This window comes from Nicotiana attenuata, chromosome 10 (genome assembly GCF_001879085.1).
Source record: "Nicotiana attenuata strain UT chromosome 10, NIATTr2, whole genome shotgun sequence".
NCBI lineage: Eukaryota > Viridiplantae > Streptophyta > Magnoliopsida > Solanales > Solanaceae > Nicotiana > Nicotiana attenuata.
In genome coordinates this window covers 48,897,796-48,920,438 of record NC_031998.1, presented here as the reverse complement: position 1 = coordinate 48,920,438, position 22,643 = coordinate 48,897,796, and the positions used below count along the sequence as shown (strand labels likewise).

Genomic DNA, 22,643 nt, shown 5'->3' with positions numbered 1-22,643 from the left:
TATTTCAAATTCTATGGATGTCTGATTTTACGGTAATATCTATAAAATTCCTACATTTATCTACAAATAAACTACACATCAGTTTTAGGATGTATAAAGCAATATTGTTTTCATGATTATCTACAAAATTACTACATTTATACTACAATTAAACTACAATCTATGTTGAAAAAATATTGACTACAAAATTTTTCTCTTCATCTACAAATTTTCTACAAAAATTCTACAAATATACTACAAATCAGTTTAAGTATGTATAAAGCAGTATTATTTGTAAGGGTATCTACATAATTACTACATTTATACTACAATTAAACTACGATCTATGTTGAAAAAATGTTGACTACAAAATTTTTCTCTTCATCTACAAAAATTCTACAAATATACTACAAATCAGTTTAAGTATGTATAAAGCAGTATTATTTGTAAGGGTATCTACATAATTACTACATTTATACTACAATTAAACTACAATCTATGTGAAAAAAAGTGTTGACTACAAAATTTTCTCTTCATCTACAATTTGTCGTTGCTGAGGTATTGTTCAATATTTTGTCGCTTTTTTGATTTTTGGATTAAGAAAAAAAGACGAAGAACAGAGTATCGGCAGAATTGATTTCTACAATTTGACTTGAATTTGTTGAATATTTTTAATCTTTTTTGATCAGTGGATTGAGGAAAAAAGTCGACGAGCTGAGCTTTTGCAGAACTGATTTCTACAATTTGATTCGAATTTGTTGACGATTTTGTCTTTTTTTGATTTGTGGCTTAAGGAAAAATATCGAAGAACAGAGTTTTTGCAGAAAATAGTCTATGTAATTTGATTTTAAATTGAAGATAAAGGATTTCAGTTCCAAATTTGATCTGAAGGTCGCTAAATCAATTAGAATATTCTGTTCCTGATTTGTAGCGCGCCTAATTAGGAAGATTCAGCTACTAATAATTACTCCCTCCGTTCCAGTTTATGTGAACCTATTTCCTTTTTGGTCCGTTCCAAAAAGAATGACCCATTTTTAAATTTGGAAACAATTTAGCTTCTAATGTCGCAGAACAGAATGTGATACGATGAGATAGAATGCAATAAAAACAAAGACAGGGAACGGGTTACCTACTCTTAACGGGCAAAGCGAGCCCCTTTATTCTGAATTCTTTAATTCAGAATCAATCAAATCTCCCCAAGTAGGATTCGAACCTACGACCAATCAGTTAACAGCCGACCGCTCTACCACTGAGCTACTGAGGAACAACAGGAGATTCGATCTCATAGAGTTCAATTCCCGTTCTCAACCCATGACCAATATGAGCTCGAAGCTTCCTTCGTAACTCCCGGAACTTCTTCATAGTGGCTCCCTTACATCCCTCATTTCAGAGGGAACCTCAAAGTGGCTTTATTTCATTATATTCCATCCATATCCCAATCCCGGTCTGGCCCATTCCTCGAACGAAGTTTTTACGGGATCCCTATCTACCAAAATTTTAACTTCTGGTTCCGACGAACGAATAATCACTGAGTCCTCCTCTTTCCGGACAACACATACAAAGAGACCCGCCAACAGTCAAATAATTAGTGAACCTTAGAGATAGAGAGATATTTCTATAATTAGTTTGTTTCTCTTCTATTTTTCTATCTCCCATCTATCTATTTTCTGTAGTTATTTACTAGAGCAATTATGATCTGGAAGTCGATCCGGGGCAAGTGTTCGGATCTATTATGACATAGCCTTGAGGCGCTCAACGGACCTTTTAACCTTCTAAAACCCTTTTTGGGCTTTGGATTGATCCAAAAACGACTTTTTTGTGCAACCTAGTGTATATTCATAGAAGTTATTAGATGGAGCTCTTTAATTTTTTACCTAGAAGATTCTAATTACTCTATTCCAAATCACGCGAGTAGCCATTAAACATTACTAAGAGACATCCCCGCTATATATATTTAGTGATTCGAGGGTTTATTAAAGTTACAATTCTACCCTTAATGAGAAGCTTTAATAACCACACAAATACTCTGGGCCCCTTTTTGAGTTGTTTAGGACCACAAATTCCAAAAGTCTTCATTTTTTCTTAAACACTGTGCCTAGTCAAACAGGTTCACATAAATTGGAACGGGGGGAGTAGTATTTAATGAATGGTATAATAATTGTAGAAAAAGTGTGAACATGGCGGGTAAATTAAAAACCATGCACATATTTCGTAATAAAGTTTCATATATGGTATAGGAAGGAAAAAATCCCTAAGTGGATGGGGGCAATTCTAGACTAAATCTGATAGTTTAGGGGCAATTCAGGCCCTTTTCCGTTCTATAAACCTTCATATTTATGTAACACCTTCTATATTATATACTATATAATATATTTTTAACTATGTATTTTATTTATAAATAAAATAACTTAATATTATTTTATTTATTATTTTTATAACATATTCGTATATTTATTTTTTCTTAACGTTAATTTTCAATATATAAGTAGCGTTATTAAAAATGTGACTTTTGTGATAACTAGAGCAAAGTAAAATGATTTTTGTGTAACAAAAGAAAGAAAAATGACTTTTGTGTAATGAACACAAAAGTTCAATGACCATGGATAAAATTATATCTGTGGTACTCTATTACATTCTCTTTTGCCCCTTGCAACTAATGTAATTCAACCAAAACGCAGACACAGCAGAAATTAACTTTATGCGCGAAGCTCATTTACATAATAATACATACAGCACGACAAGCCAGACTCACTTGTATACATATAGCTATCAACAATACGATGAAATACGATCTGAATCAGATCATAATATCACATATTACAACTCCTTGCGCAGTTCTAACTGTTCTCTGATGTTTTATCCTGGATTTGGCACCGCTGGAGTCTACCAAGGTCCTGTCAGAGTCCTTCTCAAGCATCTTAACTTATTTCCCCATGACATTTTCATTTTTTCTATTAACTGCAATTTGATAGAACAGAATAGTTAACAAGATGACGGGGGCATTCAAACAAGCAATCAAGTTTAACTAAACACATGCATCGGTCTCACTCAGTCACATAGAACACACATTCACTTTTAAAATCGTGACATCTTTACAGGTGATGCCATTTTCACAAGAAAGTATGATCACGTCGTTCCACTCAGGTAACATGATTGACTGTTAAGATATGTACTATAGGATTTATTTCATTAGCTTACCCTATGGTTCATATTTGTTTAACTTATGATCACTGTATCTAGTCCATAATTAAGCAGGAATGGTAGGTAGTTATCAAATCCAGCAAGAGGTACATGTAGTTGTAAAAGAGGTTAGTACCTGATCTTTCTGCATCTCGATAAATTCAGCCTGCACGAAACATTGAAAAAACAGCAGTTATTACAGTAACTTCCTTGTAGTAGCGCTGTGAATTTCAACAATTGTCAATATACCTGTTTCCTCTGCAACTCTTCGTTAATTTCTTTAAGCTTCTCCACCTCAGCTTCCAACTCTAGAGTGTATGCCTGTCATATCGAAGTGCCATTACAGAGTTAATTCATTCAAAACCTAAACGTATAAACACGTTTCTATGAATATCTCGCTCTCAGTCCCATAATTTCCACCAGTTATGCTTAAGATTAAAGATTCTAAAGCTTTAGTGAAGAGCATATGCACTTCCCACAAGTCAACCTGCAAAGCTTCAAATGTTACAGATAATTAATCCCTTTGTCAAGCTCTTTATTATTCACATTTTTTCGGGGAAATGTTATGATTATCGTCTTGACATGAAAATTGTTGAACGCGGAATTACCAACGTTAAACACTTATAATGCATTTCTAGGTGTCTCTATTGCATGAGTCAGTTTCATCGTACAACAGCATAAACAAAAAGATATTTTGAAGCAACTCAACATGTAGAATATAAAAAAAAATAAAAAAATAAAAAAAAAAAAAACATGTAGAATATCAACATATGAGTTCACCTGCTTCCGAGCCCTTGATCTAGCTGCGGATTCTCTGTTCTTAATCATCCTCTTACGTCTTCTTTCCACAACTTTTTCCAAAGAGTTGCATGATCTCCTTCCTTTTCCACCTTCACTAAATGCATAAGGTGAAGGTGAAAGAGACGATCTGTCGAGTTCCTTCTTAGCAATCATGTCCGGTGACTGTTGATTTCCAGGCGATCCTCGTTTTGCTGGTGTAACTCCATTACACAATCCGACCAAGCCTTTAAATCCACCCTGCATAACACTGCCTTGAACAATAGTACTAGTACTTACGGAAGGACTCGACATGCTCACGGCGGGTGTCCTAGCACCCGTGTTAGCCAGTTGGCCATTGTTCCCTAATTGCATAGGAGATGCAAAGGCCACACTCGGTTTTTGTTGTGAAGATGTGGCACTAACCACGTTCAACATGTTTTTCTCTTCAAATTGATTGCTGAACAGTCCAGGATTTTGAGTAGGTTGCTGAAAAGCTATATTCAGACCATTGTTGTTAGTACTAGGTTGACTTAAAGCACCGGTAAACCTAACATCAGTCGAGCTTCCAGTTGGTTGCATATCTTCTCGAACCACTCCTGCTCTAACCAAAAACTCCTCCAATGTCATTTCACCCAATGTAGATTGCCTCTGTCCAAGATTTGGCCATTCCGTACCACTTCCATCTTTAGAACTAACTGTTGTTTCTTTCTGAAAATCTCTCCATACTTCATCTACAGTTTTCTGACTAAGCGTCCGAGGCAATGTCAAAGAACCTTGTCTTTGCAAATTCCCTCCAGCCGTATTCGCATTTCCAACGCCAGCAGCAGATGCTACAACATTAGATTCTTCAGCTGTCCAAATATTCTTCAATAAGTCCTCCAGATTCATTGATCCGAGATCTTTTCCAAGTCCGCAAGTACTCTGGAGCTCATCAAAAGTTAACGAGTATACGGAAGATTGTCTCACCAAAGGAAAATTACCACTTCCCATTGACATCCCACCGTTGCTCTCTGTCTGCGGCGTGTCAGCAAAGTTCTTGAAGTTCATGTAAGATCCCATTATTCCAGAACTCAAGAGAGATTGAAATCTGATCAAAAGTTCAATAATAACAACATTATTTATCAATTATTAGATTTGAATGGCGCAAATCTCCTAAAATTTCAAGACTTACAACAACAACAAAAAAAAAACCCGTATAAGCCCACACGTGAGGTCCGGGGAGGGTAGTGTGTGCGGAGACCATACCCCTACCTTGAGGGTAGAAAGGTTGTTTCGGATAGAAACATCGAAACAAGGAAAGATGAAAATAAAGCAATTGCAACAAGCAGTAACAACAACAACAAGATAATAAGAAAACTAAAATTTCAAGACTTATGTTTCATTATAAATGCTTTATATAGAGGATTAGAAATCCAAATTCACATACAAATTTCATTGTCAAATTGAAGTACAACAAAGAAAGATGCAAACTTTAAGATCTTACTTCACTATAGCTTTGAAAAACTGAAAAGTAGTAGTAAAGAAAATAGAGCTATATGTACAGATCATGGTTCAAGATCAAAAGTTGATAAAAGAATCAACTTCAATCTGAAATTCATTCATCCAATATCAGCTATAAATGAAAAACACTCCATAATTAAAACAAACAGCATATATATATCATCACAACCAAGAATTTTGATTTATTAGTCTTCTGCAAGCTCATTTTGAATCCAGAAAGAAAAATTCAATCAGTTAAATAAATAACACTAACTACTACTAATACATTATTCTAGACTTCAAAAACAAATCAAACCCAAAGGATAATTGAGCAAAAGTTTTTATCTTTATTGTTACTTTTCTCAAAAGTAAAAAAGGCTTGAATATTATTAGGATTGCTGTTAGCAGTATCAGACAAAAGAATATTAGCGAAAAAAGACAAAAGAAGATGTAAAAAATCCAAAAATGAGCTAAAACAATTTTCAAGAAATGACCAAAAAAGAATATCCATTACTACAACACAGCTATAATCTGAAAAACAAATCAAAATCAAAACAAGATCAAGAAAAAAGGTTTGATCTTTATTAGGTAATTCTTAGGAAAACAAACAATAGAATATGTGAAAAAGCAAGCTCATTTAAATCCAAAAATGAGCTAACTTTTCTCAAGAATACCCAATTACATTCTAGTTTAAAAAGCTGATCAAAATCAGAAAATAATCTAGAAATAGTTTTGAACTTTATTAATATGTGAAAAAGCAAGCTCATTTAAAACCCAAAAAACAAAGGAACTTCAGGAGATGCCCAGTAAAAGAGATAAGAACATCCAATTACTATAAAAACATTCTAGTTTAAGAAATTAATTAAAATCAGAAATAATGAAGAAAACGCTTGTGATCTTTATTAAGTGTGTTCTTAGCAGAAACAGACAAAAGAAGATAGTGAGGAAAATGAAGAGAAAAATAACAGTAGAAACAGAAATTTACCTTTTTTTTTTTTTTTAGAGAAGGAAAGATAGAGAAAGAGAGCAAGCGTGTCGATCCCTTCTTCTTTCGCTAGCTTTAAGGCTTGGTAGAGTCGACAAGTGTCTCTCTCTTTTTAAACTGCATTTTCTCACCTTTTCTTTTACATTTTTAAAAATGAGATGTGATGGATGATCAACACGTGGACCAATTAGAGACGGTATCTTTACCTGATTTAATTGTGTAGCCAATAGAAGAGAACCTAGGAATAACAATAAAATTATTTCGTGTAACCTATAAGTCACGTATTCCAACCTTAAAACAATCACTAATATTTGTGTTAAGATAAGTAATTTACATTATACCCCATTTGTTTCAATTTAGATAAAGTAGTTTGACTTGACATGGAGTTTAAAAGTAACAAAGAAAACTTTTGAAATTGTTGTATTAAAAGTTTAAAGGGTAAAAGCTTTGTAGGGTTATGACATTTGTGTGATTATGAAGAGTTTTCATCAAGGGTAAAATAGGTAAAATGAAGAGTTTAAAATTAAATTATTTTCAATTGTAGAAATATGTAATTTTTTTTAATAAAGAAAGTGTGTCATCTAAATTGAAAAAGAGGGTCTACCTCTTAAAGTGCAGCTTTTTTTCGAATCGGATGCGGGATGTTTTATGTACCGGATTGTTTTTTTTTTTTTTTTTTTTTTTGTAAAATTGTGTAGCCACTGATATTGTGTAAGGTGGAAAGATCTGGACCATTTAACGTTCCCGACATTGAAGTAGATGGCGTTTGTTGTTTTTCTTTTGTTCTTGTCTTAAAGAAAGAAGAGAGAGAGTACGCAAGCGGTAAGCGGAGAGTCGGAGACAGTATGAAATATGGCTTGAGCGTGCGCTCATTTAACTGTGGGGAGTCGAGTCTCGGGTGGATTAGGTGAGATCCAGTTTCTTAATCCTCCTCGTTTAAAAAGTGACGATATTAAGCCCCGTTTGGCCATAAATTTTGTTAAAATATATTTGAGATTTTTTTTGGCAAATACATGTTTGGCCATAAATTTTATTTATATTTTGACAAATTTTCAAAACTCAAATTCCAAACCCCAAATCCCAAAATCAGCTGGCCCAAAATATCACTATTACATTTTTTAAAAATTACTCCAAACTTTTGTATTTTATAAAAGAGCCCATCATTTATTATTTTGTAATAATGCTGCTTCGTCTTCTCGGTCATCTGATAGTGTATTATGTAGTTCATTATAAAAATGATAATTTTGTACCAAATTTATTTATGTTCAGGACTATGGTTTGCGATAATATAATGAATATTATTGATAAAGGTTCTGTTGGGTATTTATGATAGTTTTTAGAACTTGTGGGTATAAGCTATGTTTCATGTTTATTCAGAAAAAAAAAAGTGAAATATGTTTTGAAAACTTATGTCCAAACACATTTTCATCTTCAAACCAAACTTCACCCAAATCAGAGTTTTCAAAACAAATTTGAGAATCTATGGCCAAACGCTAACTAAATAACCTATATTAAATTCATATTTAAGTACATTATTTTCAAGTAGAGACAGATCTAAAATTTAAAATTTACGAACTTTTTGAATCACCTCAAGCTAATATGAAGTAGTAATTGATTTATAGTCAAATACTTATATATATATATATATATATATATATATATATATACACACCCCATCTGGGCAAAATCAGGGTGGAATTAGAATGCCGACAATGGGTTTGGCGAAACTCAGTAGCTTTGGTTCAATTCTATTTCTATCTTAAAAATTATTGAAATATACAAATTATTAATTTAAAATTCAATAACTTAAATAATTAGAGTCTCGAACCCAAAAACTTGGAATCCATGCTCCGCTTCCGGGCTATTGCAGCATAGACTAGGCAGGACCTCGAGTGCACCATAAGGAAGAACCTTAGGAACTACTGCTACTAGTTTATTTTACTTCTTCGACACTCAATAGACTCCAGCATTAATTTTCTTATTTAAAAACATTTAGGAAACATAATTATGACAATACACATCATTCTTTCTTAGTTTGAGCTTACTTTTCTGACCAATTTCGTTCTGCTAGATGACTCGAGTCTACCCCTGATGTCAACTTGAACTAGTTATAGGTAAATATAACTTGGACGAAATTTAGTGGAATAATTGTATAGGTCAAAATTTTTCCTAAGGGAAGAAATTAAGGAAAATGATGCGGCTGAGGTCGGCTAGTAAATAGTGAGACTCGTAGCCGGGCAGTTAACGATGATTGAGGTCGAGCACCAAGGACAGAATACTAACGGCTAGTTTTTATAATAAGATATCAAAGAAAATATTTCATAGAATATTCTCTGTACTTGTACCATTAAAATTGATTAGGGATATGTCCCATATAAATACAAAAGGAGATAAGGGGATAGGGAAGGTAATATTCATTTTAATAAGAACACTTTTTGAGAAGAACTCTCTCTCGAGAAAAGATATAGATTCTACCTTTTTACTAAGATTCCATCATCCATTGTCTCATACTTTTCCATCAGATCCGAGAATAGTTCCAAGATCCTAAGATTTGTCTGTCATTTATCACTGTTAGAGAGAAGAATCATCCAACTCATTCAATATTGGGTGAAATATTCTCCTTATTTACATAAATACCATTTATTGCTTGATGCTCCTCTATCATTGCTTAAATCTTTCGGAATATTAAATGCACATTGCTTTTAATTCTTCAGTAACATTATCCCACGTTTTTCATACCAACTAGTTCTAAGTCTAGAGATATTATTATTAACTAGGTTTAACCCTTTATTACACAAGATTTAATAGTTTAACCGAAGGTTTATACTTTTTGTCAAATAATTTGGCACCGTCTGTGGGGATTCCCTAGTTAAATTTTTAGTTTTTTCTAGATCTATAATTATCACGGGTTTCAAACAAAAAAAACACACGGAACAAAGCTCCTTTTTTCCTTGTACACAATGATCTTACATGACAGTTAACGGAGAAGAAAGAATGAGGGTAGTGGCCGACCTCACCACCAATCTGTTAAACACCATCAATGAGGTTTCTGAGATAGAAGGCGAGGACATAACGCTTAATGACTCTCCCAGGCGAGGCGGACGCCTCTCCCCGGCAGTATTGCAATGTCCCACGATAAAGGAGCTTCCACGTCCACAACGGAGAGAAACCACCAGCAGTGAAAAAGCTCTTTGAGACTTGGCTAGCTAACATGTTAACCAGTATCCTCAACAAGCCCGCCCAGGAGACAGTCAGAGAAAACGCAAGGACTTGCATCACACCGACAACGGTCGAGCAGCATGGCCCTTTCCCTCCGGTAACATGTACTCACATTGTCAATAATGCAGGTGACGACACTCTCATAGAAATTTTGAAAAAGATGGAGGAAATGGAAAACGAGAACAAAGTGCTTCGGGACCAAATGAGAAAGCACCAAGAAAGAGTCGACAAAATACCAGGTGCCCCAAAACTCTTGCCCAAAAGAGATGTTGGTCAGTTTGTCGAACAACCATACAGTGATGAAGCCACTCCGCATGCCATACCAAAGACCTTCAAATGCCGCCCTATCTAAATATATGATGGTATAACCGATCCCAAAGATCATGTGACTCACTATGTCACCGCTGTAAAACGCAATGACCTCGCCAAGGAACAAGTATCCTCCATCTTGTTGAAAAAGTTCGGCGAGACCCTCACCGGAGGAGCATTAACTTGGTATTCACGGCTGCCGGCGTGTTCCATCGAAACACTCGAAGAGATGCCCGACAAGTTCATAACGGCCTATGCTGGGGCCAAAAAGGCGGAGGCAAGAGTGAATAATATATTCGCCATCAAACAATCGCCCGGAGAGAGATTGGGGGACTTCCTCGCTCGATTCAACCGAGTAAGGATGACCTTACCAAATTTATCGGAAGGAATGGACGTAGCAGCTTTCCAAAACGTGCTGAGCAGGAATGGCTCAAGGGCGACCAGAAAGTTATTAAGTCGACTTATGAAGTATCCTCCAACCACTTGGGATGAAATACATAACGCCTACTGTGCCGAGGTCCGTGCAGACAAGGATGACCTAAATGGGCCAACTCATCGGTTGACCTCAGTACAGGTCGAGTCTAGGAAGGATCAAAGAAATGATATCAGGAGAGATCTTGCAACTCCACGACCTAACCAAGAACGTCACTAGTCATATAACAGGAGCGCCATCATGCCCCCCTCCCACCACGATGAGGGCCCGCCCAGACCAAGGACAAGGACTCACCGGAACGAGATAGGTATACCCCCTTTGTTATCTGCTCACAACTTTTGCGTGTCAAGTGGCCACAAAAGATGAGGTCAGATCCAAGCACCAGAAAGTTAGACGCCCTCTGCGAGTTCTACCAAGAGCGAGGTCACAAAACTAGGACTGCATTGCCCTGAGGAAGGAGGTCATAAACATGCTTCTCCAAGGACACCTCAAAGAATTGTTGAGCGACCCGGGGAGGACCAACTTTGCCCGAGGACATGAACAGCACTAGGGATCGCCGAAACCACCCTCACCGACCCGCACCATTCAAATGATCATCGGGGGCGGCGACGATGCTTCAATCAACAACGTAAAGTTCACCACAACCCACAAGCTCAAACGGTCGATCACTCACGAACGGTATGACGAACTCGAAGAAAGTATCATCTTCGATATGTCAGATACCACAGTTTAGTTTTCCCTTATTATGACACCCTTGTTATCACTTTACGAATATTAGATACAGATGTGAGGCGCATTATGGTAGACGATGAGAGCGACACGTGCATTATCCACCCTCGAGTACTTGCACAAATAAGACTCGAGGATAAGATAGTATCACGTTGCATCACACTAACAGGTTTTAACAATGCAGTTGAACGGACATCTGGAGAAATCACACTCCCCGTCCTGGCCGGTGGCGTCACTCTGGAAATTACATTCCACATCATGGACCAGGACGCAACGTATAATGCCATAATAGGCCGATCTTGGATACACGCCATGAGGGCCATCCCCTCCAGCTTGTACCAAGTTATCAAATTCCCAACCCCATGGGGAATATTCAGCGTACGAGGAGAACAACGCACCTCTCGAGAATGATACTGCGTCGCCTTGGATTGTACGACCACCCAGCAAATGAAGGGCAAAGAAAAACGAGGCATAGCAATTAACAGGGACGAGGTCGAGCTACGATGAAAGAGAAGACGTCATTAGAGATCCTGAAACAGTAGAAGCGGCGGAATCAACCATAGAAAACCTCGACCCCGTCCAACTTAATGACAACGACCACGGCAAGAAAACCTACATCGACTGCAAGCTTCAAGAACCAGGTAAATTCCGTCAATTCTTAACTACTAACGCGGACTTTTTTGCTTTTTGCCATGCAGATATGCCAGGTATCCCGAAAGAGATCGCTACACACAAATTGAACGTCGACCCATTCTACCCCCGGTGAGGTAGGTCAGGCGGAAGTTCAATTCCTCAATAAATGATGCAGTGCGCGAGGAGGTCAAAAAATTATTGGAAAATGGCTCCATCAAGGAGTCAAAATACCCCTAATGGGTCGCCAATATGTTCATGGTGAAAAAGAAAAACGGGAAGTGGCGAATGTGCGTAGATTTTACAGATTAAATAAAGCATGCCCCAAAGATTCATTCTCATTACCTCATATCGACCAGCTTATTGACACAACGGCCGGACATGAATTGCTAAGCTTCTTAGACACCTACTAAGGCTACAATCAGATCCTCCTGGAAGAGGAGGATCAGGAGAAAACCACCTTCATCACCCATCAAGGAACGTACTGCTATAGAGTTATGCCTTTCAGACTGAAAAACGCAGGGGCGACGTACCAAAAGGTTGGTGACTAAAATGTTCAAGGATAAACTCGGCAAGACTATGGAAGTCTACATAGACGATATGTTGGTCAAGTCCGAAAGGGGAGAATATCACATCGGCCACTTGAAAGAAGCCTTCGATATACTCAGGCGGTACGAAATGAAACTAAACCCCGTGTGCATTCGGCATGACCTCAGGATAATTCTTGGGTTTCCTAGTATCACAGCGAGGCATCGAGGTCAACCCCAACCAAATCAAAGCCATAGAAGTAATACCAGAGCACTTAACCACCAAAAAATAGGTTTAAAGGCTAACTGACCGAATCGCCGCCCTATCAAGATTCATCTTACGATCATCCAACAGATACCACAAGTTTTTCGGCGTACTCTAAAAGGACAACGGCCTCCAGTAGACCTCCGAGTGCGCCCAAGCCCTGAAGGAGTTAAAGGCTTACTTGTTATCACCGCCGCTGCTTTCCAAATCAGAATCTGGGGAGCGACTCCTCGTTTACCTTGCTGTATCTGAAGTAGCGGTGAGTGCGGTCCTGGTCCGAGAAGATAAAGGTACGCAATCTCCCATCTACTACATTAGCAAAACATTAGTCAACGTCGAGATGAGGTACCCCCACCTCGAAAAATTGGCCCTGGCCTTGGTCGTAGCTTCACAAAGCTTAGACCCTACTTCCAATGCCACCCCATCTCGGTAGTCACAACTTTTCCCTTGAGAAGTATTTTGCATAAACTCGAGGTATCGGGAAAGTTAGCCAAATGGGCCATAGAATTAAGCGAGCATGATATCACGTATCAACCACGAATGGCGATAAAGTCACAAGTCCTTGCCGACTTCGTCGCCGACTTCAGCGCAAAAATAATGCCCGAAGCCGAAAAAGAAGCCGCCCATGGTTCTCCCCAAATACAATATCTATTGATTTTGCACATCAACGGCGCTTCTGACGTGCCAGGGTCCGGACTAGGACTCGTACTCGAAGTCCTAACAGGCAAAGTGGTTCTCCAGTCCATAAGGTACCCGGACATGACTAACAATGAGGCCGAGTATGAGGTCGTGATTGTAGGACTAAGGCTAGCACTCAAATACGGGGCGAGACCGGTCAGGCTACGCCACGATTCTCAACTCGTCGTCAACCAAGTCACAGGTACCTTCCAGATCAAAGAGCAAAGGTTACAAAAATACTAGGCCGAGATCTATAAACTGTTGCTCGAGTTTGATAAATGTGAGCTCGACCATATTCCTCGAGCACAAAACATCGAAGCATACGGCCTTGCCAAATTAGCAGCAACCACCAAAAACATAACCGGAGAAGGAAACACGGTCACCCTCCTACACTCATCGATAGATCAAATCGAGTTAAGGACCATAAATTTAACTTGGGACTGGCGCAACCGTATTGTTACATACTTGCAGGATGGCGTACTCCCAGATGATAAAAAAGAAGCCAAGAAGCTTCGGATGCAAGCAGCCAGGTACGGTATCATTCATAATGACCTATACAAAAGGACATATGGCGGTCTCATGGCGAAATGCCTAGGCCCGAATCAGACATAGTGTGTCCTCGAAGAAGTCCACGAGGGCCACTACGGAGCTCATTTCGATAATCGAGCTCTGATAAGATGTCTTATACGGGCAGGATACTACTGGACCACTATAAAAAAGAGATCGCAGACTTCGTGAAAAAATGCGAGCAATGCCAAAAATATGTCCCGTTGATCCACCAAGCGGGCGGGCACCTCTACTCCATCACTTTCCCTTGGCCGTTCATCAAATGGGGAATGGACATCGTTGGCCCCCTCCCCGCGGGGCGAGGTAACGTATGATTCTTTTGGTTTTAACTGACTATTTTTCTAAATGGGTAGAAGCAGGAGCATTCGCCCAAATACGCGAACAGGAGGTGATCGCCTTCATATGGAAAAACATCGTGTGCCGCTTCATCCTCCCCAAAGAGATCAGTTGCGACAACAGACCCTAATTTACAGGAAAAGGGGTCGCCGAATTTTTTGAGATGTGACATATCAAAAGGATACTCTCAACACCTTATCACCCCGTAAGCAACGGACAAGCAGAAGCCTCTAATAAATCAATACTGAACATCATGAAGAAAAATCTCGAGGACGCCAAGGGATTATGGCCGGAGTTACTACCAGAAGTACTTTGGGCCTACTAAACAACGTCGAAGATAAGCACGGGAGAGACGCCCTACTCATTAGTCTATGGGACTAATGCAGTAATACCAGTCGAAGTCGGTGAGCCTAGTTTGAGATATTCCCACGAGAGCGGGCCGAGGAACGACGAAAATAGAAGACAAGAGCTCGACGAAGCCGAAGAATAGAGAGATATGGCCTACATAAGGATGATCGCCCAAAAGCAACAGGCAGAACGTTATTACAATAAAAGGGCTAAGGTCAGACCACTAAAGGTCGGGGACTACGTGCTCAAAGCTAAAACACAAGCAAGCAAAGACCCGCGGGAAGGCAAACTGGGAACAAATTGGGATGGCCCACACAAAATCACGGCAGCAGCAAAAAAGGATCATTCCAACTAGAAACGATGGAAGGAAAACTGCTACCAAACAACTGGAATGTCGCCCACCTCAAGTACTTCAACCTTTATGAAAGAGTGTTCTCCAAGTCGCACTCTTTTTTCCTCACTTGAGTTTTGTCCCAATTGGGTTTTCTCTATGAGTTTTTTAATAAGACGACAAGGAGGACACTTCAAGTTGGAAGTACGAACGGATGGAGGTACATGACACTCAGTTCATTGCCCAACCTCTCAATACTCCTCCAGGTCGACCAATGAAGGGACTAAATAGACTAGACTGGGATGCCAGCCGACACTAAACAGATGGACTGGAATGCCAGCCCAGAAAACATGTAATTTTCTCCAATATATATGAACAAAGCACAAAACGTATGAAGTTGGCCCATATTTTCGCCAAAGCAATGTTGCCTCAAAACCTACTCGGCCCTAGGCTGTAATTAAACAAAAGTTGCATTCGACCTCACTCGAATTAACTTAAGTACGGGTTACATTTGACCTCGTTCGAATTAACACCCATATGGACCCCGGCCACAACTAAACAAAAGTTACATTCGACCTCGCTTGAATTAACTAAGTAAAAGTTACATTCGACCTCGTTTGAATTAACTTAAGCAAAAGTTACATTCGACCTCATTTTAATTAACTTAAAGTACGGGTTACATTCGATTTCGTTCGAATTAACTTAAGTACGGGTTACATTCGACCTCGTTCGAATTAACACCCATTCGGCCCCCAACCATATCTAAACAAACGTTACATTCAACTCACTCTAATTAACTAAGCAAAAGTTACACTCGACCTTGCTCGAATTAACTAAGTTACATTCGACCTCACTCGAATTAACTAAGTAAAAGTTACACTCGACCTCGCTCGAATTAACTATGTTACATTCGACCTCGCTCGAATTAACTATGTTACATTCGACCTCGCTCGAATTAACTAAGTAAAAGTTACACTCGACCTCACTCGAATTAACTAAGCAAAATTACATTCGGCCCTCGGTCGTAATTAACTAAGCACAGGTTACATTCGATCTTGTTCGAATTAACACCTACTAGCCCTCGGCCATGATCAAAACTGAGTTCTGCTTCGACCTTATTCAACATACGTGAACTAAGTTTTTTACGATTAAGGCGACCAAATGGCAAAACAAAAGAAAAAAGCATACAAACCCGAGCAGAAAAGAAGAGAATTAGGTATGAGCAACGAAAATGGCATTTCATACTCAAAATATGTTATTTACAAAGGTTAGAACAGATGCCCACAAAAGTATGTACAAAGTTTACAAGCAAAAAAGAAAGAAAAATAACTACTCGCCGCCTAACCTAGCAGCGCCATCTCCACCCGTCTCTCGGCCATTGCCATCAGGATATTCATCCTCGTACCAGGCACCCTGCTCTATTCGATCCACACCCGTATCCTCTTCGCCATCACTGGCTTCTGGTGTAGCGGGGTCATAGCCACAAGTGACCCGAGTTGTGCGAGCCTTAGCACGAGCATCCTCGAAGTCGGCCTCAGAAACTTTCCCCGCCGTCATCAAACCTCTAAGTACATCCAGTTGGGCCTCGGCGTGAATCCACTTCTCATATAAGTCCCGTGGAATATTAGGAAAAGCAGAAGTGTGAGAAGAGGACGGCTGAGCCAATAATTGTGGCTTCTCAGCCTCAAGAACGATAACTTGGTCACCAAGGCCCGAAACCTCTCTCTCTAGCTCCCCTATCCGCTCATCAAGCCTCTCTTCTCTGAGCTTGGTCGTCTCCAAATGACTTGCTCGCTCTGAACGAAGAACGCGGATTACGGTCTCCAAAGCCTCCACCTTCCTCGAAGCCGCCAACCGATCTGATTCCGACTTCTCTAAGTTCGTTGTCTTCTTGGCAAGCTCTCCACTTAGAGAATCTGCCTTGATTAGACTCTCTTCGAGCTCGACCCGCAGCGACATTACTTGGGCCTGGAGATCGGCATATTGGGCCTCGACCCCTTTGCTCACCTCGAGCTCTTCTTCTTTATCTCTCAGCGCCCCTTCGAGGATGCTGCACTTGTCGATGACTCTCATCAACTCGTCATCTTTATGTTTTAGCTCGGTCCGGATAGCCTGAAAGTTTCCACTCTCGCCAAACCGCTTGTAGATCTCTCGGTACTTCTTGCGATATTCACGGTACTTCCACTCCATCTTCTGAAAAATGGTTTTGCACCTATTCTCTCGGCGAGCACTCTCGATCTCCAACATAATGGTCTGAAAAGAAAAAAGAAATAGAGAGAGAGGAAGAAAACCAAAATCAATCAAAAAATAAAGTGCAAGGCACGGAAATTGAAAAGGTTGGAAAAACATACCCTAAGGGCGAGGCCGGCTATACCCGTTGATAAGGCAGCATTGTCTAGTTTCTCAAGAGTTTTGCCCTCCACATCAGAGCAAAAAGGACCTAAGGAAGGGCTACGACCTCCGTGTTCACCAGTAGGTCCCGGTACATATGGACCACAATAGTACGAGTAGACCCTTCCAACCTTACTTCAACTCGAGTAGACCCCTCGCTCAGCATCCGCACCTTATCGGCATAAAGATCGGAGCCTGTTTCATAGCCGTCCTTAGCAACACCCTTATCTCTCCCATCGGCGAACGAAGGAACGTCAGCGGGCCTCGAGGACGACAACTCATCTCGAAGCACGGTACCCGCAATTTCCACAGGTGACCCACCAACTCCAACCTCGGCATCATGGAAAGGTACGCCTTCCACGGCCCCCGCTGATAGCGGGACTTTAAACAGCAGATCTGTATCATCTTCAAGCATGGCAGTGGTGGGCTCGCGATCACCCCTTAAAGTTACGGCTCGAATTGTCTCATCGCCGACGTCCACCGACCTCCTTTTACGAGAGATCAAACCCTTCCCACTCGGTGATGAATCCTCGTCTATTAAATGAAGCAAGGGAGAGGATGAAGTTTCTGGTGCTGATGCCGTCAATAATTGAGCCAACCTAGCCGTAATAGGAGGCGAAATGGAAGTGGACAACCAGGCAGGCCTGGTCACGGTCAAAGCAGGGGCGGACTCTGTGTAGTATTCCTCTTGCGAAATGCAGAAGCAGGGGCCCTCGGCCTTCTCGGGGATCCCCGGGCTGAATAAATAAAAGAGAAGGTTAAAAGGCCGATCCCCATAAAATAATGAGAAGCAAGCGACCAGAAGGCCACGACAATAAAGATTTAAACAAGTAAACTCACCGGTCATAGAGGGCGCATACCCGAACTTCTTGAGGAAGGACGGCCATTCATGAATCCCTGCTGTGTAGGGGAGAACCTAGCTCACCCAATCATGGACGTCCTCGACCAAGGGATGGGGTGCGGTCTCGAGTACAAAAAGAGAAGACGAGGTGTCAACACAATTGAAACTGGCAAAGCCGACATTCCATACAAAAAGGGGAAAGATACTTACGGGCGTAATTCTAGACCTCAGGGAACCCGCTTGCATTGGTCACCATGTCCTCAGTTTTGACTTAGAAGTAATTGAGCAAAAATTGGCAGTTTGCCTTGTCGTCCATCTTCACCACTAGACATTTGCTACCCCGGTGGCGAAGATGTAACATCGTCCTCCTATGAAAGCTAGGGGCGAAGAGGTGCATTAAGTGGTGAAGTGTCACCTCGATCCCGGCCAACTCAGCATACATCATAATCATGCAGATGAGTTTGTAGATATATGGAGAAATTTGGGCCGGGCAGACTCGGTAATAGTGGCAGAACTCCTTGGCCAAGGGGAGGATAGGAAAAGAATAACCGACATGGAAAGGGTACGCGTAGAAAGCGCAGTGCCCGGGGCGGTGTATTTGCTCTACGCCGTGCCTTGCTGGAACTAGGTCTATGTGGGCAAGAATTTTGAATTTACCCCTAAATTTGGCAAGGCCCACCTCTTTCATCAATGACTTTGAAACCTCAGGGTCGTCTTCAAGTACCTTTGAAAAATCAGATCTGTCTTTATCACTACAAAGGATTATCTGCTCCACCGTAGGAAGGTTCCCGTCTTTAACAGCAATTGAAACGCTATTATCATAGGGAGGCATGCGCACTGCCAAATGAACATGTTCGGTTGCCCTCCCAGAACTAGAAGATACGTTAACCATCTTTGCTTGTTTATATATAGAGAAGATATAAGCACAGAAGAGTCATGAGTAGCAGAAGTCACCAGAATCGGTGAAAGCAAGAATACGGGAGTAAAGGTAGCTAGAGCAAGAACTCTGAACAAAGAAGGAAGAAGGAGACAGAGGGATTCAATATCTAAGGTTGTAAAGAATAAGGCAAAGGGTTTCATATCCCTATTTATAATAACTCGGGCACCAATATCGAGAAAGCAAACCGTCGATGACCAGCGCATGTATCAAAACGGTAGAAGCACGGGAAACGACGCAAGGCATTGGGAAAACGCGCAATAATGACGCATGATATCATGATGTCATTCTGAATCGACGTGACCCTAGGTTGCGGCTCACAAAGGGCCACGTTACTACCACGTCTGAAACGCTACTACTCGACCTGCTCGCCTAAATTTCTCAACCACAACTGACAGAGTCCGCTTATCGAGGTCATCTAGGGTCGGCCTCAATAAGCGGAGGGACTAATTGTATAGGTCAAAATTCGCCCTAAGGGAATTTAGCACAATGAGAAATAAGGAAAATGATGCGGCCGAGGTCGACTAGTAAATAGTGAGACTCGTAGCCGGGCAGTTAACGATGGTCCAGGTTGAGCACCAAGGACAGAGTACTAACGGCTAGTTTTTGTAATAAGATATCAAAGAGAATATTCCATTGAATATTCTCTGTACTTGTACCATTAGGGTTGATTAGGGATATGTCCCATATAAATAGAAAAGGGGATAAGGGGATAGGGAAGGGAATATTCATTTTGATAAGAATACTTTTGAGAAGAAGACTCTCTCTCTAGAAAAGATACAGATTCTACCTTTTTACTAAGATTCCATCATCCATTATCTCATACTTTTCCATCAGATCCGAGAATAGTTCCAATATCCTAAGATTTGTCTATCATTTATCACTGTGAGAGAGAAGAATCATCCACCTCATTCAATGTTGGGTGAAATATTCTCCTTATTTACATAATACCATTTATTGCTATTTATTGCCTGATGCTCTTCTATCATTGCTTAAATCTTTCGGAATATTAAATGCACACTGCTTTTAATTCTTCACTAACATTATCCCACGTTTTTCATACCAATTAGTTCTAAATCTGAAAATATTATTATTAACTAGGTTTAACTCTGTATTATACGTTTAATAGTTTAACCGAAGGTTTACACTTTTTGGTCAAACAATAATACAATAAACTAAACAAAAGTTGATCTAACCTTATCTTGTTGATAGTAGATAATATATAGTGTTATGTCACAAAATCAAAACATAGAGTATGGCCGCCCATTTCAATTGGAGATAATGGTACTGTGGAAAGAATCAAGCCGACAATTGCCATATTTGTGCATGGCTAGCAATAGTCATACAGTGACAATTAGGGACGAATTTATTCTTTCGTCGCAAAGTATAATATAAAATTCACTAAAATTTTAATAAAAATTAAATTTAAACTCATAATTTAATAAATAAAAAACTTCATATAAAGAATCTTAAAAATTAATCTATCAAATTAAAATCTTGAATTCATTATGTGATGATATATAGATGCAGCCAGATTTTGATCTTCTTTGGAGTTTAATGTGGTTGAGAAACAGGTACAAGTATAGGTAGAGATAGCCAACCTCTTATAAAAAAAACTACATTATTAAATTGTTGACGTATATATCTATCACTTTATTCAAAGATATAATAAAAAATCTTATCAACTCCCAAAGGGAGAACATGCCACTTTAGTTATCCCTTCTGTGGCTCCTTTTTTTTCTTTTTCATTAAAATTATGTTGTTGTTTTTTTTGTGCTAAGGAAAAGACGAGTGATTGGTTTCATTGCATGGAAAAGAGTTGTGATTGGAATTTAATTAATTAAAGTTCACTACTGGTCATCTCTCTCTGCCGACTCATTACTCTCTCCTTTTTTGAGTTCCACTCTCCTTTCATCCAAATTATGTTTAAAAGAAAAAGAAGAAGAAAAAAGGAACCATTCACTTCACTGTCTTCACAATTGAAAGTTTAGTATATAAGGAAGTTAAAGAAAATCTAATAAGTAAAAATATTTAATTAAGTGATTATAAAAATATTTAATTGATTAGTGTTTACCGGGAAAGTCGCTCGATTGTTTTAACAGTTGTTTTGAGAAAATAATAAAAAGAGATTAAAGGCAAGTAAATAAAAAAATGATTTGAAACCCTACAGAGCTAGTTTGAACCATGTGCTCCGTATGAAAGTTTAAGACAAAAAATTGCAATAAATCATGGGGTTTTTACGTAGCTATAAATTAGTTGAAACTTTATTACCAAAAATGTTTATGTTTAGTTAATTACCCGCCTAAACAAGTTTTGTTTACAAGATATATATATTCCACCTTAAAAGGCTCCCAATCCATTATTAGTGTCTTCAACCAAGGTATTTAGTTACACCTTTTTTCTTTTTTTTCCTCCTCTTTTCCCTCTTCTCTCCGGATTGAACTTATATTTAGGTATTTAGAGAATCTAATCCCTCAGATCTTTGATGTATATAGCTTGAGTTGAAAATTCAAATTCAATTGTGTCCGCCACCGGTGGCTAAGTTTGTACGACAAACATCCTTCTAAATTTTCGGTATTGTTTTTTTAGTTGATAGCTATGCTATCCTTTTCTTATTCGGCAAAAATGGAGAGAAAAAAAATTAATTTGCCTCTTTCACCACGTTAAAATTATAGAGAGTGAAAGAGACATTAGAAAAGAGGGAAAAAAAGAATATCAAAATAGCTCACGGGCGGAGACAACTGGGATAGAATGAAACAAATTTTAACATAATAGTAAAAAAAAGAAAATGAGGACGTAGCTTGATACAATTTATCTACAACTTATCCAACTTATCTATAATTTTCATACATTATTTCTACCCAGTTATATACAACTACAATATCATACAACTTAAATACAAATTTTGTACAAAATTTATATGACTTTTGTATATTTTGTATTTGATTTATACATAGTAAAAACAAATTTCATACAACTAATTATATATTATACAACTTATCTACAATTTTCATACATTATTTCTACCTAGTTATATACAACTACAAACATACAACTTAAACACAATTTTATACAATATTGTTCAACTTTCATACAATATATATATATATATATATATATAAATAACAGAATACCATTTTTCTACAGTTTTACTACAACTTTACAACAATTTCTGCAGTATAATGTATGTCATGTCTTCTCCTTCGAGTTTCAATATGAAATTCAGCCAAAATCAAGTCTAATCTTCACCAAAACACCCTCAAAATTGAGATATAAACTCCAAACCATATTCCCAATTGTTTGCAACAACACCCAATCCAAATAAATAATGATTTTTGAAAATCCAAATTCGAATTCAAAGCTTCAAATTTTTTTTATGGCTGTCAATGGTGGAATTGCTTCTCTCTTTTCCTTTGCTTTACATTACTGGAATTAGGGATTGAGAGATAGAGAGAGACGTAGAGAGAATTGCCAATTATTTGCAAAAACACCCAATTCAAACAAATAATATTTTTTGAAAACCCAAATTCGAATTCAAAGCTTCAAAGCTTTTTAATGGCTATCAATGGTGAAATTGCTGCTCTCTTGTGCAAGATATGCGCGGGGGGGAGGGGGGGGAGGGGGGGAGGAGGGGGATGGTGGGAGAGGAGAAACGTGGGTGGTGTGGGATACGAGGGAGAAAAACGGTGGGGGCGGGGG

General features: G+C 39.0%; 1 protein-coding gene and 1 non-coding gene across 3 annotated transcripts; both read right to left on the bottom strand.

Annotated features, from left to right (window-relative positions):
• Positions 1,172 to 1,243, bottom strand: TRNAN-GUU. The gene has a single exon. It is a non-coding gene; the product is annotated as a tRNA-Asn (tRNA).
• On the bottom strand, positions 2,557 to 6,490 carry LOC109233488 (bZIP transcription factor TRAB1-like). 2 transcript variants are annotated; one of them, XM_019399374.1, is made up of 5 exons: positions 6,405 to 6,490; positions 3,940 to 5,028; positions 3,409 to 3,480; positions 3,296 to 3,325; positions 2,557 to 2,937 (listed from the first exon to the last, which is right to left on the bottom strand). In XM_019399374.1, the coding sequence occupies exons 2-5, from the start codon at positions 4,996 to 4,998 to the stop codon at positions 2,863 to 2,865; spliced, it is 1,236 nt and encodes a 411-aa protein (XP_019254919.1). In that variant the 5' UTR covers positions 4,999 to 5,028; positions 6,405 to 6,490; the 3' UTR covers positions 2,557 to 2,862. The 2 variants fall into 2 exon arrangements, with proteins under 2 accessions (XP_019254919.1, XP_019254918.1); XM_019399373.1 differs by lacking the exon at positions 6,405 to 6,490 and adding an exon at positions 5,111 to 6,383 and having other exon boundaries at positions 3,940 to 5,026.